Here is a 19,179-nt window from a genome sequence, read left to right on the forward strand (position 1 = left end):
TACTTATTGTTAGAGGTTGTAAATGAACAGATTGGTGCACTAGCGCCCCCTCATATTGTGGTCAGAAGCTGAATTGTTAGGTTCCATTTCTGTTAAACGTGACTATGCTGATCTCATTCATTTATAAAGTCATGCAGCCCACATGTGCGATTGACACAAAATGCCTTCGTAATCAACCGGTAGGTTGTGTTCGATGCGTTGGGCACCTCTAATCTAAAATATCTGTTTACTCAAGGTTCACTTATTTCTCTGTGGTATTAAAGTTTATATGATTAGTGATTGATTAGACGAGCACTAATAACAGGGATCACAAGCCTTTGTCTGTTTCCAAAAGCACAGCTTCCTGTTATCCTGTTTTATCCATGCATGGCGTCCTGTTTAATATTCTGCTCTTTGATTCTATCCATTTTTCATCCTATGGAATAGAAACAACAGAAAATATTTCATCAGTCAGAAAAAGCATTCAGCAAGCTACGTCTCAGGCCAGCAAACTGCTGCAGTCCCCCAACGACGACTATAAGAAGTTAGAGGTGAGTGAGAACAGGATTCATCTCTGAGCATTGTAGATACAGCATTAACTAACAGGCACAAAAGGTTCTTTCTGAAAGTTCTCTTCAGATAAAGAGAAAATAATTTTTTTTTGAGGAAACAATGCTCTTATATATTACACTATCGGTGCCATTGCCATCACTGTAAGAGGAAGGGATTAACGTCAGATAGACTCAATATGTTGATCCATTCATTCTTGTCATTTAAAGTCAAATCTGCAAATCAGAAAACTATTTCAAGCATGTAATAATTGGAGATGTTTGGTGTACCTTTCTGTGGGAAAATATAGGAAGAATGTGTTTTGGAAGATGAAGAAGCTGACCCTGCTTGTTCACACACGCTCAACAGTAGCAGCTTGAACAGTCTGTGGCTGTGTAAATATCCAAATGTCACATAAACAGAACCAGATTTAATTTTAAAACAGAAAAACGCTGCTTGTTTGGTTTTTGGTTTTTCCGTTTTTCTGTTTCTGGTTTTAAATTAAAATTAAATTAAATTTTCATACTATCTAATGTGAACGCACTACATACTCATTTTGACCTCAGTATGAGTAGTATGTTGGTATGACATTTCGATGACATCTGTCCCTCTGCAGGAGCTCATCAACCAGTTAATCGCCATGGAGATGGTCATCACACGGGCTCGATCTCTGAAGGCCAAGTTTGGTGTCACTGAGGACGAGAAGAATGAGGACTCAAATGAGCTACAGAAGTAAGTGTGATGTTTGAGATGTGTAATAGGCAAGGATATGGAGGTTTAAAAAACATTTAATTCATGCCGTTCCAGGTTTGTGAGCTCCCTGCTAGAGGAACCGGAGGTGTTGGTGATGGGGGCTGGTCAGGGTCCTGCAGGCAGTGTCATCCACAGACTGTTCATTAATGCTCAGAGGGTAAGTAAGATACACTCCACACCTCAGCTGTTCACCTCAAGCATCTCTGAAAGTGTAGTGAGCCTCCAGCCCAATCCCACTCAAACAGGGATTCTCCATGTGATGCACAAAGCTTGTACCATATATATAGAGCTCACGATGTAGAATATAAGTAAGAATATTACTCAATGAGCACAGCTCTTTTTGATGTGTATATATTGTTTATTAAGACAGTGGTTCCCAACCTCAGGCCTGCAGGCTGCTACTGGGCCATGGGTCGCTGATTAGTGGGCCAGATGAAAACAGACAGGCAACTTTTATCATGGCGGGGGCCACACAAAAAAGAGCTTGTCTTATCTTAGGGTCACATTTTTGACATTCATGTCGGCATTTAGAATATTGAGTGATTTTTCTTTCATTTTGTGGTTGTTTTGTGTTTTATCTGAGTCATTTTGCAGGGCTGCCAAGTTTCAGAAAATGACAAAAGTGAGACTTAAGTGACCTGATGCGTTCCGGCGAAAAAAAAAGTGGCCTTTTTTTACATGGCTTTGGCCTGTTTTAACGTTGATTTATACCTTAAGACTGATGTCATCACCTCCATGCCAGCGGCTCTTCCTGCACTGTAGCCTCCTAATGCTAGTTTTAATCAACCAGAAATTAGAAATGAAAACTAACAAGAATTTTGACAAAATACATTATTTCTCAATATTTCATTTCAACCAACTCTCCATCATTTAACTGGGGACATGTCTCATGTTGTAGGTGTTTAGTCGCAGATTTTGATGCCTTGATGACAGAGGCAGGGGCTCCCACTTAAAACACTGCCCAAGGCAGTGCTACCTTTACCTCCGCTCTCCTTGTCAGCAACAGAAAGGAGTTCATTAAAAAGATAATTATGTAAAAAACATCAAGGGAATTTTGATTGAATGAATGTCTTAGCAGCAGACTCAAGGTCCATAGAATTGCACTATTACATACAAAAATTATCATAAGAACAGTTCAAATTAACATTAGATTAGACAAGGCACCACCCGCCCCAGAAGACCCCCGCCAGGACCGGCCCAGCCAACCGGCCACTCCCACGCCCCACCAGGCCGACACCGCCCAGAGAGATCCCGCAAAGAGAGCCCCCAGCAACACCCCTCCATGCCCCCCAGAGACCCACCGCCACGCCCGACCGCACCCTCCCGATCTCTACACGGCGGCCTAGCCACCAACAGAGGGGCTGGGCCCCCACCCGACAGGCCCAAATCTGTGAAACTACCCACAGATTTGGGCCTGTTATGGTGCCTTAGTTTAGGATTAGTAGGGCAGCCAGAGGTGGGAGTGCCGCCCCCGCGCCACTACTTAGTAGCACAGGCGGTAGCCCCCTCCACCCCCACCCCCACCATCCAGCCCCCCAACGGTTGGGTATGTGAGTGTGGTGCAACAAGCATCCCACCAGCATCCCGGGCAGACAGGAGTCCCCCACGCCAAACCTAACGGGAGAGCAGGCACAGAGCAAAGGCAGAGGAGGAGGGCAGGACGAGACAGACTATTTTAAGAGTGAAAATTTCATCTGGTCGCATCCGTGCGAGTACGTATAGGGTGACGTTATTTTATACGGAGCGGCTGAGCGCTTTGTCACGTCCCACAGACGCGCTGAGCTCAGCGATAGAACTATCCCAATAATTTCTGGTATTTCTCACGATAACGATAAAAATCACGATAAATAAAAACTATTAAAAAAAATCACAACTGAGCCAGTTGGTGGTTTAATACTTCTATCATATTAATCTGAACACAATAAAAACACATTTCAGATGAAGATCTGCATTTATTTTAAATCACAGGCTAATATCATCACTAACATGTAAGATTTTTAACAAAATTTGACATATTTGTAACTGTGTGACATTGTCCTAAAACATCTAATAGAGGTATTTCCCCGTCATGTTGGAGCAGGTTTTTTTTAAGCGTTCAGAATGCTTTTTGCCTTTCAGAATGTGAATTCTGCTTTTTTCATTCTGTTTTCTGTGATCACAGAAAATAATAGGAGTCCCTACTTAAATGACCGTTGAATGAGTCAAAGGGTCATTCCATGTCATTTTACAAATGGTGATGCACTTTGGTTTCAAAAAATTCTGAAATGTTTACCAATTGTTCTCTGATTATTCAATAAGCACACTGTAAATTTTTAGTCTGATCAGATGAATACTTTTTGAGATATGGCAAATGTAGTGAGTGGCGTATGTGTTGATTTCCACTTGTCCTTATTTAGTTTAGTTTAGTTTATTTGTTTATTTGAGCAGTTAAAGTTCTGCTCAAAAGGAGTGGGCCGAAGCAAGAGCTTATAAGCGCCCACCCCCGAGATCATTACAATGAAAATAACATATCACACAGTACAAGGGAACAAATTACAAGGAATAAAGTACAAGAGCATAGGAACACAGCATGCACACAACACACAACATATCCGTTTGTGATTTAACTTTCGACATTATCAATGATACATTTAGCACATCATATTTTGATTGTGATTTTACCTCTTTAGCAAAAGAGAACCTGTTACACATCAAAGTGGCTGTTTTCCCACGGACTACACTTACAGAGCACTGTTTGAAATGTTCATATAATTAACAGAAATGAACAGAAGCGAAGCACAACTACAACAATGATCTCATTCTATTCTTCTTCCTTTTTCAGCTTCTAATATTTCAGGAAATGCATCACATAGAAAACTGAAATTTAGTATATTAAAACAGTTTCAGGATTCTGTTACGGCTGAATTTACGGTTGACCTCATTTGGAGACATGATTTATTGCTCTGGTTGAATGATGGAGTCCAGGAGAAGCATTGATGATTTTATATAAAAAAAGTTTATTCTAAACTAAGAAAAAAAGGTACAAGATGGAACAAAAGAAGTGACCGTCCCGGCCGGAGGTCCGATGATTGAGTGAGACACAGTTCTGATCCAACACGTATATTCCCCTCAGTCCCCCTCCCTCCTCCCCCCAGGAGATAGAGATAGAGGGAGGAGGTGAGGACAGAGGAGGAAAAAGAAAGACAGTTACTCCTTTGAGTCAAAACAGTCTGTTCCCCCGGTATCTGATTGCGGAGAAGTGTGCGTTTTATGTGTTCGTGTGTGTGTGTGTGTGAATGGATGTGTATGGGGTGTGCATGTGAGTGCCTATGTGTCCTTGTGCAATTATTGTTATGGGGAGATATCATGTGCGCACACAGAGTGCTTTGGACAGTTTGACCCAGCAAAGTTGAAGACATGAAAATCACACAATGGAAAGTTACCCAAGGCTTAAGGATTAAAATATATGAACTAATAATTTCGCCCCCCACAATTCTCACCAGGAATTTTTCACAGGATAGGGGGATCGCGTGGCGCGGAATTTTTATTTTTTTTGCTTTGTTCCAGCCTTACATTAAAGCTAAAAATTATTTGTTGAATTAGTGAAGGTGAGGATGAATGTAGTTTGAGAGTTACTCATGCTTGGTATATACAGTGGGTACGGAAAGTATTCAGACCCCTTTAAATTTTTCACTCTTTGTTTCATTGCAGGCATTTGCTAAAATCAAAAAGTTCATTTTATTTCTCATTAATGTACACTCAGCACCCCATCTTGACAGAAAAAATCAAATGTAGAAATTATTGAAAATGTATTAAAAAAGAAAAACTGAAATATTCCAAATATTCAAAAACTGAAATATTCAGACCCTTTGCTCAGTAGTGAGTAGAAGCACCCTTTGAGCTAGTACAGTCGTGAGTTTTCTTGGGAATGATGCATCAAGTTTTTCACACCTGGATTTGGGGATTCTCTGCCATTCTTCCTTGCAGATCCTCTCCAGTTCTGTCAGGTTGGATGGTGAACGTTGGTGGACAGCCATTTTCAGGTCTTTCCAGAGATGCTCAATTGGGTTTAGGTCAGGGCTCTGGCTGGGCCAGTCAAGAATGGTCACAGAGTTGTTCTGAAGCCACTCCTTTGTTATTTTAGCTGTGTCCTTAGGGTCATTGTCTTGTGGGAAGGTGAACCTTCGGCCCAGTCTGAGGTCCTGAGCTCTCTGGAAGAGGTTTTCTTCCAGGATATCTCTGTACTTGGCCGCATTCATCTTTCCTTCAAATGCAACCAGTCGTCCTGTCCCTGCAGCTGAAAAACACCCCCATAGCATGATGCTGCCACCACCATTTTTCGCTGTTGGGATTGTATTGGGCAGGCGATGAGCGGTGCCTGGTTTTCTCCACACATACCGCTTAGAATCAAAGCCAAAAAGTTCAATTTTGGTCTGATCAGACCAGAGAATCTTATTTCTCATAGTCTGGGAGTCCGTCATGTGTTTTTTGGCAAACTCTAAGCGGGCTTTTCATATGTCTTGCACTGAGGAGAGGCTTCAGTCGGGCCACTCTGCCATAAAGCCCCGACTGGTGGAGAGCTGCAGTGATAGTTGACTTTGTGGAACTTTCTCCCATCTCCCTACTGCATCTCTTGAGCTCTGTCACAGTGATCTTTGGGTTCTTCTTTACCTCTCTCACCAAGGCTCTTCTCCCATGATTGCTTAGTTTGGCTGGACGGCCAGGTCGAGGAAGAGTTCTGGTTGTCCCAAACTTCTTCTATTTAAGGATTATGGAGGCCACTGTGCTCTTAGGAACATTGAGTGCTGCAGAAATTATTTTGTAACCTGGGCCAGATCTGTGCCTTGCCACAATTCTGTCTCTGAGCTCCTTGGGCAGTTCCTTCAACCTCATGATTCTCATTTGCTCTGACATGTACTGTGAGCTGTAAGGTCTTATATAGACAGATGTGTGCCTTTAATAATGAAGTCCAATCAGTTTAATTAAACACAGCTGGACTCCAATGAAGGAGCAGAACCATCTCAAGGAGAACAAAAAAAAATGAACAGCATGTGAGTTAAATATGAGTGTCACAGCAAACGGTCTGAATACTTATCACCATGTGATATTTCAGGTTTTCATTTTCAACAGATTTGCAAAAAATTCTACATTTCAGTTTTTTTCTGTCAAGATGGGGTGCTGAGTGTACATTAATGAGAAACAAAATAAACTTAAAGGGGTCTGAATACTTTGCGTACCCACTGTATATACTGTATCCACTAATAAATACTCACAGATACTGTATAGACAAGAAATAAAATTGTCTTCAAAAGACTAATTCCAAGATGTGCTTTTCAAATTTAAATGAGGTATTGTGTGGGACCTGTGGAAACAAACACATACGCACGGAGGACAGCAGTTTACTGCTGAACAACTTATTTTGACAGCTCAAAAAAAGATGAAAAAACTGAACGGAAAAGTTAAATAACTTCTTGGCTTTCCTTCACGATTGAACTGCTATTCACAAAGAGAGCTACACAAGATCCGTGGCTGTCAATAATCGTATAAAATCAGTTTTATTTTTTTCCAAATCCCATTTTATTTTTTCCCAAATTACTTGTTTTCCACATTATTTTATTCTAAATTCTGTTTTTTTTTAAGAAATATTTATCATTTTTTTTTCATAAAATATTAGTTTTCAACTTCTGTGAGGAAACAAAATGAATACTAATCAATAAAAAAACCCATATTTATACAAAAATGTATGTCAAAAATAAAGTAAGATAGTCATGTAGTGACATGGATTATTCTGACTGCTTCTTTTGAATTATTTCTATGTCATATAAAGATGTATGAGAGCAGCATTAATGTCACCCAATTGCAAATCCCCCTCAGGGATCAATGGTTTACTGAATCTGATCAGGTTTATTGATTAACTTTTGATTAACTTTATTTAAGTTAACCTAATTTAAGTGATCCTGATGACATTATTCCAGACCGTAATGATTAAACAAAAACAAATGGATGCAAGGTGCATCAGTTTTTTCACCACGAGGGACAGAATTTTAGACAGAATCAGAAGTTATTATTAACCTACGATGTTTCAGACTCTACAATCCCTGGCATCGATAGTCTTCGTCCACAACAACAGAACAACTTTTCCTACAGATCTTCTGTAGCTCTCACGAGATGTTTAAACGCTGTCAGGTGAAGCCGATTAAAGCTGATCATGTTCTCAAGGAGCAGCGCTTGACAAGAAACGGACGGAGCTTCATAGGCACAGCAAAGATAAACGGGCACTCGTCTGCTCTGTATTTAGGAATCTGAGATAATTTGCGTCGTTTTTTGGCAGTTTAGACACTGTTTCAGGTTGTTTAGGCACTGACTAATGGGGCCAGGGTGGGAGGTGGCAGGCGGTGCACCTAATGACATTTCCCCTTAAAAATACGTTCCTTGCCTTATGTCCATTATGTCCATTTCCGCGTTCAACAGTGGATTCTGTTTTCATTGGTCAATTCCGTTATTCCGTCCGCGATTTCTTTAACGTATATTTTGTAGGGCCCTACACATATGACGCAAAATCCCATTTTTCAACCTCAAATAACTTATTTAAAACAAACTTCACAGAAAAATGAGCACTTAAGCACTCAATGTAGGATGATAATAACTAATGATCACAGTAGAATTTTGGTTGGGCTTTACTGTTTGACCCACATCCCATCTGTTATCATTGAGGAGGCGGGGTTTATGACCTATACTGCAGCCAGTCAAGGCGGAGCTCTAAAATAAAAGCTTCACTCCACCGGGGATCTTGTCCGTCCATTCATTTTACAGTCTGTGGTTATAGAAATGACGGTCCGGTTGAAGCTACACTGTTTATATTGGACGGAAATTTTTGCTGCCAAAGTGGAGGATGAACACAGGCAGCATCGGGGGCAGCTAGCCAGGGGAGTCCTCAGGTAAAGATGGGAGCATCCGAGCCAATCGCCTGTATTAAATAGACGGTGCGGTTGATGTATGTGTTTCTTGCTTATGCAGATTAAAAAGAGAGTTAAAACCACCTGTGCATCCCTGGAAGTCCCTTTTGTGTCCAAGTGTGCAACAATTATTACGACGGTACCAATTAAAAAACAAATAAACAACAGAAAATCCCCCCTACATTGCTGAAAATGGAACGTAGGGGGTGCCATTGCTCCGTAGTGGAGCAAAATTACAACGTTGGCGGCCCCTATGCTTAATAGCGCTGGCAAGAACCCTGAGCTCCAACTACACTCTCAGAATATACAAAAAGATCTGCTATACATCCTATCTGGTCGACATGCCAGCCCCTCAAAATTGGAAAAATTGGGTCTGGAACACGTTTTGGCCTTCAGTAAACAACTTAGCATATACCTCAGCTCCCTGTAATTTGCTCAGCTTTGAGCTATGTACATAGACTGTTCACATCACTAATGATTAGTCGCATGCTGTATATGCATTGGTTCTTTGGTGACAGTCTCTTGAAATCTGAAAAAAATCCTTTTTTTTTTTTACAATTTTCATTGGCCCATACATCGGCTAATGTAAGCAAAAATCTGATCTCTGTTTTAATTTATAGTATAAAGGTTACTCTTTCTTGTGATATGAAACAATTTTTCTTTTTGCGACTTCATTGTCATTTTGGATGCCAACTTTGGGTTTTTTAACCACTTGCCGAACGATTCTCAATTCCAATTCTTTGAGTTGTGAAGGTAAACAGGTCAGATTTCACAGGATCATTTTTTCATTTGAAAAAGCCTTTACTCAGGCTATTTTTATTAATTCACTTAGTGATACAGTTTAATTTGTTCAATTACAAAGATCCACAACTGTAACTGTAAAACTGAAACTTGCTCAAATAAAACTACAAACAAGTTGGCAGCAGTCTAAAAAAACAAAGAGCTGCAGCCCAAGTAGATGTGAAACTAAATAAAACAAACTCAAAACCTGGAGCAGTCATGTGACAAATCAATCAACAGTTCTATTGTGAAACACAATTTTGGTTTCTGCGCTTGCGCGACTTGCGGCGATGACCCGCTGGTGATGACATAATCCAAGATGGCGGCGGCCCGGACTCCAGCCGACACTATTTAATAAGAGCCTTAAAAGACATGGATATAATGAAAAGAGTGGATGGACGGAAGCATAAACATGCAGACATTCACACGGACACACACGGACCTCGTTTAAACGGACCAGGCTTCACTGGACGGCTGGCACTAGGACCCGGAAGCGGAGTAAATGCGTCCCCGTACTGCATTCACAGGCTGTAATATCAAGTCTGTAATATATCAAGTTTATCTTTTTACCAGTTGTTAGAGCTACTATATTTACCAGGGAGCTACTATTTATTCCGGGTGATCGTTTTCTGGAGTTTTACTGGGCTTTTTACCGTTGATTAGTTTCTATCTCCCTTCTGCTCCGTGGTCCAAACTGAAACCATAGTCACACACACACACTCTCTCACACACGCACAGACTGCAGTCGCTACAGTTGTGAACGCACCTTATACAAACCCCGCAGAAACAAACTAGTGTAAGATCGAAAAAAAGAATCGAAATGCAAACATTAGGAACCAGTTCCTATTTGGAACCAGTTCTCGGTGCCAAACTCTAGGCGCAACTGTATTACTTAACCAAATTTCAGTTTCCTATGTGGTGTAATTTTTGAGATAGTGGAAGCTGAATATGTAAGAAAAATAAGGACGCATGAAAATCGACACATACCCCGCTCACTAAATTGTCCATATCTCAAAAAGTATTCATCCGATCAAACAAAAAATGTGTGTCAATTGAATTATTAAGGAACAATTGGTAAAAATATCATTATTGTTTGACATGGAATGGACCCTTTACATGAGATTCCTCATCAAAAAAGGAAGGTATACCTTAATGTCAAAAGACTGATTTATTGCCCCTAGATGACATTGGGGATGGGGCAACAAATCAATTTTTTGATATGATCTTTAAACTTAAATCTTTAAACGGTGCTGTTTCTAGCATTTTGTGTAGTTTTTTAGATTTAGGTTTTCTGTTTTTTCCCCTTTCTGCTGCTTATACGAAGCTGGGCGATTTCACCAGTGATGAGGTAAACACAAGCACCCGACCTGCTTCTACACCCCCACTGTAGCTACACACATGCACACACGGTTTTGTGTGTGAAACATTGAATATGAGATGTTAATGATGATTAACCTTTGATCCATGATTTATTAATTAAGACTATTATAAACAACGTTTTGTTAGAGCAATGTGATGATATTTTACAGCTACTAAAATCAAACCTACTCTCGTTCCTGCAGCTGCTGCTTCCTTATTATTGGACACAAATGTATGGGGCGCTGAATGTAAGAATCAGTAAACACGGGACATGATGTTAAATAGTTTTTGTGCCAAAAGATGGTAGTCACATCAGGTTTACCATTTGAGAGTGGCGTGCGAGCTGTGTCCCAGATATGGGAAGGAAGTAAATTTGGGACACACCATCAGTAGTGTTGCTTTGAATCAGGGGGTGTTCTGGCCTTTTTAACACTAGACATCCTGATCAAAGGTGGCCAGCTAGAGGGTGATCAAGCCTGAGCTTGCATCCCATAACTGTTTCCCCATCTCTCCTATCTGCAGCTTTTGGCCACTTCACTCTCGGTCTGTTCCCTATGATCTCTTCGTACATATACACAATGCACTTCCCTACCACTACCCATAAACCACAGCGCATTACCCATGAGCATTTTTTTCCTCATTTTTGGTAATCCAAAACACCAAAATGATCCTTGTCTAATTGTCAACATTTCCTGAAAAAGTCATCCAAATCTGTTCATAACCTTTCAAATTTTCTTGCTACAGACAGACCGACAAACGCAGGGTAAAACATAACCTTCCGCTCTGCGCTTCGCGCTTGGGCGGAGGTAATGAAGAAGAATGAGAAGAAGATGGCTTGGAGACTGAAAGAAGACAAGCACAGTGGACTAAACTACTGTTTGGTTCCACAGATAAATGCAGAGGCATGTGCACAGATCTTGCAGTAAACAATCACATGAACGGCGAGTAAATAAATAACCGTGTCACAGTTGGATCGAGCCACATTTTCTCGTCCAAGTCTGACCCAACAGTGAAAACCTAATTTTTTTCTTAAAGAAATGACATATTTACGTTTGTTTTAGTGGAAAGCATAGATTTTATTAACAAACAACTGTAAATGTTAGCGCACGGGTAACAAGCGAAAGTGAAACACAAATAGGGGCGCAGTGCACGCAAGAGACCCGTCGGATCTATTTACATAATCCATGTATCAGATTAGGGTAATGTGCAGAAAATTGCTTGCTTTAAAATTGTCCTCTGACCAAACCCGACCACACATTTGAGGTGTAGTTCTGATTGGGTTGCAGAAGTAAGTGGGAGGCTTAACTTTCCTGTAAAGACAAGATGGTGGGCTATTCCTACATGTGCTTTTAAACAAAGGGTCATAAAACCAGAGGGTGTTAGGCTCAAAAAGGAGGATGGTGTGTGTGTGTTACAGAATTAATTTTCTTAAGTCTTAAATAAAACTTCTGTAAACATTATTAAAACATTATTATGAGTCACTTTTGTGCTAAGTCACCCTTCAAAGTAATTTTTCAATGTTTACTCAATCTGTCTAAATTGATATATAAACTTTACCCAAAAGCAGAAACATTTGATCAATAATCATGGAGTATGATTAGTTATAAACATTAACCTTGAAAGATGATTTTCAATTGATGATATCATAAATGACTGATTTGAATTATTTATAGCTTTAAACATGACACAAATGATTTAAGAAACACCTTCCCTGGAAAAGTCTTAAGTTAGTGATTAAAACATTCATTAAACAAAGGCACATATAAAGAGTTGTTTCTGCTGAAAAGAAAATGTCTTAAATTAGTTTCAATCACAGTTCTGCCTTTAAAGCATCGGATGGTTTAGGTTTTATTTTTATTTTTTCCATTCCAATCGTCATGTTGTAAAAGATGTCTCTGATCCAGGGTGTCAGGTTTCATCCCTGTTGTCTCTGAGGAATGTGTCTCTTCTTTCGGGAGGATGATGGGAGTGTCAGCAAGGGGTCTGCAAGTCAGAATGAAGAATGTCTGGGATTTGAAGAAATTTTCCTTGGTCCTTGGTCTGTTTTTGAGTCATAAAAATGTGATAAAATTCCAAATGTGCGACAGTGTTTTTACCTTTTTGGACATCGGCCAGGGTCTCCTCCAGAGGGTGGGGTTTGTGGAGCGTGGGCAAGGCCGCATGATTGACAGGCGCTGACCAGCCCACTTTGTATAATTTCTTAACATTTAGCTTTACACTTGGCGACCTATTTAACATTTAGATTTACATTTACATTTAACACTTTGTTTTAACATTTAGATTTATTTTTCATGTTTACACATTTTTAACAATGATATAGAACGTGCTGTCTTACATGATTTTGTTTCAAATGAAAAGAAAATGGGCTAGTGAAAAAGTCACCAAGTTTTTACATTCGGCACCCCATACAAATGTACACTATGAATAAAACAACATGCTTTATTTAACTGTTTACTTTGTATAACATTATAAAATTGCTTACAGTTGTCAAAAAAGGTAGGATTACTGCCGATTAGAATGTATTAAGAAGAACTAATATCATTCGGGAGGCTGTGATCATGTTTTTTTAATACTACGGCCAGTTACTGATCAGTGGAAGTGATACCACACAATATTGATCACATTATCAATATTTCATGATGTTGCAGCTTTTTTCATTGCATTGTTAGAGACATTGTTTTACCAACTGTTAATAAAATAAGATGCAGACAACATGTGCACTTGACACAGCTTGTTTGGTTATAGATTATAGACGGTATACGTGGTATATGTTGCAGGAGTGTGATTTGATTGGCCAACATCAATGATGCTTCATGAAATGTCATCAAACTAAGAAGGCACACCTTTCTACTTAGTTTATATCTATGACTTTATCTAACATCATCATCACAGGAATGTGGGCCTTATTATATCTACAGTAGAATCTGAGTATAGTTTCCTCCGTTAACACTTTAGTTTAGGGAACACCTATGAACCATTAATTAGTTGCTTATTAGCATGCAAACTAGTAACATTATGACTCTTAATTAGTCATTAAGTACTTATTGATGCCTTATTCTGCATGGCCTTATTATACAACCAGTAAACCATTAACTAAGAGTTTTTCCTCAATAACCTCAGAATTATTACTTATTAGTAGTAAGTAAGGAAGTTGTTGGATATGAATTAGGAGCTCAACATGCTAGGGTAAGGGTTAAAGTTAACACTAATCCTAACCCTAACACTGTTTGGACTGAGACTGCCATTAAGTATATAATGAGGCATTAATAAGAATAAGGCATTAATAAGTACTTTATGATGTCTAATTAAGAGACAATATGTTATTAAAGTGTTACCCTTTTTTCTAACCTCCTGCATGTGCAGCACGATGCTAACTGTGTTTTATCTCTGTGTGTCTCTGTGTTGTGCATTCAAAGCAGGGTCTGTTCTGTGACATGGAGGTTTGTGCAGCAGCATATTGTGCTAGCCGTAGCCTCCCTGTGAATGTTTTTTATCACCTGATATGTTTCGACTGTTAGTCTTCGTCAGAGGAGTTCTGTTGATCGCCCTTGATGGTTCCTTCAAAAAACCTTGTCCGAATAAACGAAACCTCAACTTAACATACTATTCTAAAAGAAGACAAAATTATTCTCGTTGGAGCTATTACATGGAAGTTAAGTGAAACTTTAAAGGAACCATAAAAAAAACTCAAGTAAAGTACAAATAATCAAAAATACTACTGAAGTAACAAAGTACATTTACTTCATTACTTTACACCTCTGACTGTTTGTAGCATACTTGGGTAATTAGTGTCATTCACACACCAACACACATTTACCGAATGGTTTCCTGCTGCTTACTGGTATGTAGTGTCAGCTGCTCGTCTCTCCCTCTGCAGGCCGCCCTCCTGGCTCCAGTGGACGATGAACTTGTGTTTGATAAGAGGCCGAGTGGAGCTGTGAGCAAAGTCCCAGACTTCCCTCCTCCAGCGGGCCGGGAGCTCCTGCTGCGTACGTGTGTCCCTCGCCCTGCACCGTATTCCAAAGCTCTGCCTCAGCGGCTCTTCTGCGTCCTGATGAAGGACGAGTTCAGACTGGCCGGGGCCTTTTCCTCGGACATCTCCTTCTTCTGAGGACCTTAGTTGAGTCTTGAAACAAGACTATGAATGTTGCTAATGTAAAGTGTGACGTCCAAGCGCTCTGACTTCAACAGTCAAAGATACTGAGTGAAGATGAGGAGTGTGTTTAACGTAGCATGATGAAGGCTTTGTGAGGGGAAAACACTGTGCACTTCACATTATCAATATTTCATGATGTTGCAGCTTTTTTCATTGCATTGTTAGAGACATTGTTTTACCAACTGTTAATAAAATAAGATGCAGACAACATGTGCACTTGACACAGCTTGTTTGGTTATAGATTATAGACAGTATAAGTGGTATATGTTGTGATTTGATTGGCCAACATCAATGATGCTCCATGAAATGTCCGATCACTGAGAACCCATCACACAAACTAAGAAGGCACACCGTTCTACTTAGTTTATATCTATGACTTTATCTCACTTCATCATCATCACAGGAATGTGGGCCTTATCTACAGTAGAATCTGAGTATAGTTCAGATTCTATAATCACGCACATTGTCAAGCATTGCCAAAAAAAAAAATAACACATTTCTGTATTGTTCTAATGCAACAAAAGCTTCGTTAAATCTAAACAGGGAGTTTCTTCAAAGCGCGTCACTGGTGACGGACTTAAAACAGAATTTTATAACTTATAATGATAAAGTTGTGTTTACTTACTGCTGAATGAGACATGACATGACAAAGTTCCTAGACAATATGAAACGAGCAGCAGCCCTGCTCGCGCACGTGAGTGAAGGACGGAGCACAGAGGGGAGGGGGGAGGAGGGTGAAGGCGGAATCAACCGGAAAGCTACATTTAAAATCACGCTATCTTTCGAAAATCCCCTACCCTACCTTTAATCAGCGATGTTATTTTCCTAAATCATCGTCTATGTTAGTCACCAGTAGGGATGGGCGATATGGACTAAGAAAATTATCCCGATCATTTCTGGTATTTATTTTATCATGATAACGATAAACATCACTATAAATAAATAAAACAATTCACAACTTAAAGTGTAAACGGGTTTATTAAAAACACATACATTTGAATACATCAACACATTAAAAATCAGTGCATGCAGATCACTCTATTAGTGTTATTGTACGAAATTAATTTATTTCCTCACCTAAAATAAAATTTTCTAAAAAAAAAAAAAAAAAAGCACGAATAACTACAATAGTGTTTTTATTGCTGCTGAATCTTGTTTCATTCATCTTATGAGTTACATAAAGTTATGGTTAATTAATGACTCTGATTTCCTATATTTAAACTAGATCAAGCTGATGATTTAATCATTCAGTATATTTAGGTGTAATAATCTCAATAGTTACATTAGTCTAATAAGACCAGCTTTGTCTGTGAACACGTGAAATATAATTAAAAAATATTGCGTTTCACAAGTTTGGATGGATGAATAGTGACATTAATATTATGCTAACATTTATCTCACACAACGTGTGACATGTTTAGCTTTTATCCTTCCATACAAGTGTTAAATCTGACCATAAACAAATCGATGAATCTCTGTGGCTTTATGACAGTCTTTTTATTTTGTCTAGCGTTAGCTCAGGTTCATCTCTGTCCTCGTGTTCGTGGAACTTTAGGTGGTCATGACGGAGGAACTTGAATAGGTTCACTTTGTTGGATGGTTATCTGGTCTTGACCACTAGGTCCATGATGTATCACAGCTCGGCAGCTTCAGTTGGCCGTGACGAGCACCGCCAGCTGTGTGTGAGAGAGCTGGGGGCGGGAGGCGTGGTGCAGACCGCGGCTGCGGAGGCTTCGCTGCGGAGCGCCCGTAAACAGCGTTCCGCTCCAGAGAATAATAAGTTGACAACAAACAGGCAGTTTTGGCCTGTGGAACAAGGATTTTATAGGCATTCTTGGCTAAATTGAGAGACAAATGGCCCGTGGCCCTCGCTAATTTCTGACAAGGGAATTTATTGTTTATATCGTGGGATGACATATTCTTACCAGTGAGAATATTTTTGACGATAAATCATAAACGCTAAAATATCGCACAAGTCACCAGTTTGTCGCAGTGATCATTTGAAGAAAGTGCACAAAGTTGTTCTTTTTCAGCACTTACATGATGTACCACTACCATCATCCTTTTATCAACAAATAAAATGTTTTGGCTTTGTGCTCCAATCACTAATTCACCAACAGCAGCAGCTCCTGCATGTGTGCGTGCGTGTGTGTGCAGAATTAATCCTGTGATCAGTGGCGTGCACAGACATTTTGGGGGGCAGGTGCTCAGTGAAAAATAAGGGCACTTTATGCAGAACTGATGGCTGCCTTATTATGGCAGTGTGAGATTTAAAAAATAAATGTTGAATGTAATTGCATAATTATGTCTATCTCAATAAAGTTACTTGACTTGACTTTGAACTGGTACAGTTTCACACTATAGCATTGATCAGTCAATCACTATTGTTTTATTTCTTTGGAATGAACGCACATGGAGGGATTTTAAGCAAGTTACAAGCTACAATGATAGATTAGCCTGTCAGAACAAAAGAAATGTACAAAGTGTCATTTTGGAGTGAGGAGTGAAGAGTGAGCGTTACCACTCTCTAAAGCAGCTGGTGCCATGTCTTTAAAAAGTCTAACGACCTCACTAAGATTTACCTGGATGTCTTTCTCTATGGCAAGCTGTTGCATAGCTGCTATTTTTTTAATTGCGTTATCTCTTTCACATACAGCCTTTCTTGACCTCATTCTTGTCATCAGACAGCACTTCTTTTTCCTTTCTTATCCTCTCCTTTCTAGGCATTATGCTCCAAATGATAAATTGGTAAATAAAAAGAGACCAACAATATGAATAAGACTGTTTGGTTATATTTCAACAAGGCACAGGGCTAATTTATCAAAAGAATTACTACAAGTGTTAATTATGTAGCCTAATGTAAACCTACACAATAGCCTACTAAATAGTCATCTTAATTACATATACTGATAGATCATATGTGTGTATCCATAAAATGAAGAGTCCGTCCTTAAGACTGCTCTACTGTAAAGTGTCTTGAGATACCATTGGTTATGATTTGGCGCTATACAAATAAAAAATTGATTGATTGATTGAGAGTAGAAACACTTGTAGTTATTCGTGCTTTTCATGTGCTTTTTTTTTTTTTTTTTTTTTTAGAAAATAATTTCATTTCAAGTTAGGAAAGAAATAAATTACATACAATAACGCTAATAGAGTGATCCACATGCACAAATATATTCCATAAAATATCAGCTCATAAACTCTAAACGTCAGCAGCTATTGTAGAAAGGCTACAATAGCTGCTGTGTTTAGTGTTGATGTATTCAGATTTATTTATTTTTTAATAGGTTTTATTTATCATGATTTTTATCATTATTGTATTAATACCAGAAATTATCGGGATATTTTTTTAGTCAATATCGCCCATCTCTAGCGTCTAGCTTGTAAACAGTAACCCTAACCCTAGACATGTTTTTTAAAGAAAGTAAATGTTTATTGAATATTCTGACATTTTTAGATATTCCAGTAGCCTTTGCTTTTCAAAAAAAGCAAAACAAAGTTTTTCATTTATATTAGCCCTTCAAATAACACAAAACATGCATTTAAAAAAAACTAAAGTGCATTAAAGGAGAGGTATGATGAAAAAAATCACTTTATAATGGTTTTGCTACAGTGATAGCCTCATTCAGAGGGACAAAGTTGAAAAAGTTCTGTTTCCTCCTCCCTTGTTATTCCACATTTTGCAAAAAGTCAGCTCCAAACAGGCGAGTTGGATTTTGCCCACGTTGGCAGGTGACGTCACCTAACACGCCTCCTAGAATGTGAGCTCCTCCCTCTCCAACTATCTAACAGCTAAAACAACACTGCGGTTTAATATAGAATATACAGTATATTATACTTTATTGCCATATATGTAAATGCAAACTGCACTACTGGACACCGAAACTGCACTACTTTATCTGCTGTGGATCGTGTTGGGAGTCACTGCTTGGAGCCACGGAACCATTGTTTACACACATCAGCTGTTAGCACTAGCTAATGCTGCACCAGCCTTTGCAGCGACATCGCTTGTGAACTGAGGAGGAAACGATGGGGATTTTTATGAATTTGTGGCTCACAACGACGGACTCGGTTGTGGAATTGGACGGCTTCTAACTTTTACGCTGTGACAGACGATGGCGGGCGGGAAGGGGAAAGGAGAGTCTGGCTGTGTCTGTGTGCAGAAAAGAGGAGCTGCTGCTCTGGTTCTGTAATAACGCGCGCGCACTTTTCCGGCTACTATTAGGCCTTGCTTTTAAGTCACTAAACCAAAGGCAGAATGTGGCTTTTTTTGCAATATTCAGCTGAATATATTCGGCCACCGAATATTCGATGCATTCCTAATTCAAATGCAAGGTTGAAACAAGATGAAAAAATTAAAAGGTTTCGAAAAACTGGCGCTAACTTTGATGAGGAGTGTAGACTGAGTTGCTTCCTAAATTGACTTCAAATTTTCAAGGTCTCAGAAACAATGGAGTTCTGTGCTACAATCTTGGTTGGTAGAGTTAAAGGCACACAGTGGACTTTTTAACCTAAACAGTTGACCCATATGAGTTATTTTAAATGATTCCTCAGGCCAATATACAGCACTTGACAGTATCAATGCTCCAAGCAGGGCTTCCCTCTTCAAATACCAACTTTATAAGTTTGGAGGAGACAGACCGTCTTTCACCAGGTCATGTAACC

General features: G+C 39.4%; 1 protein-coding gene across 3 annotated transcripts in view; it reads left to right on the forward strand.

Moving 5' to 3' along the window:
- rab3gap1 (RAB3 GTPase activating protein subunit 1) overlaps positions 1-14,721 on the forward strand; it is a 55,021-nt gene extending 40,300 nt beyond the window's left edge. Inside the window, exons 21-25 of one of the 3 annotated variants that reach the window (XM_028475527.1) lie at positions 427-530; positions 1,145-1,260; positions 1,336-1,438; positions 10,321-10,344; positions 14,233-14,721. In XM_028475527.1, the coding sequence (XP_028331328.1) occupies positions 427-530; positions 1,145-1,260; positions 1,336-1,438; positions 10,321-10,344; positions 14,233-14,466 (581 nt within the window). In that variant the 3' untranslated portion in view covers positions 14,467-14,721. Of the gene's footprint in view, positions 1-426; positions 531-1,144; positions 1,261-1,335; positions 1,439-10,320; positions 10,345-11,099 lie in introns of all 3 variants that reach the window. The other 2 variants (XM_028475529.1, XM_028475530.1) reach the window with 2 other exon arrangements.
- The last annotated feature ends 4,458 nt before the right edge of the window (positions 14,722-19,179 follow it).

The sequence above is a fragment of the Gouania willdenowi genome, chromosome 19 (assembly GCF_900634775.1).
Source record: "Gouania willdenowi chromosome 19, fGouWil2.1, whole genome shotgun sequence".
In the NCBI taxonomy this organism is placed as follows: domain Eukaryota; kingdom Metazoa; phylum Chordata; class Actinopteri; order Blenniiformes; family Gobiesocidae; genus Gouania; species Gouania willdenowi.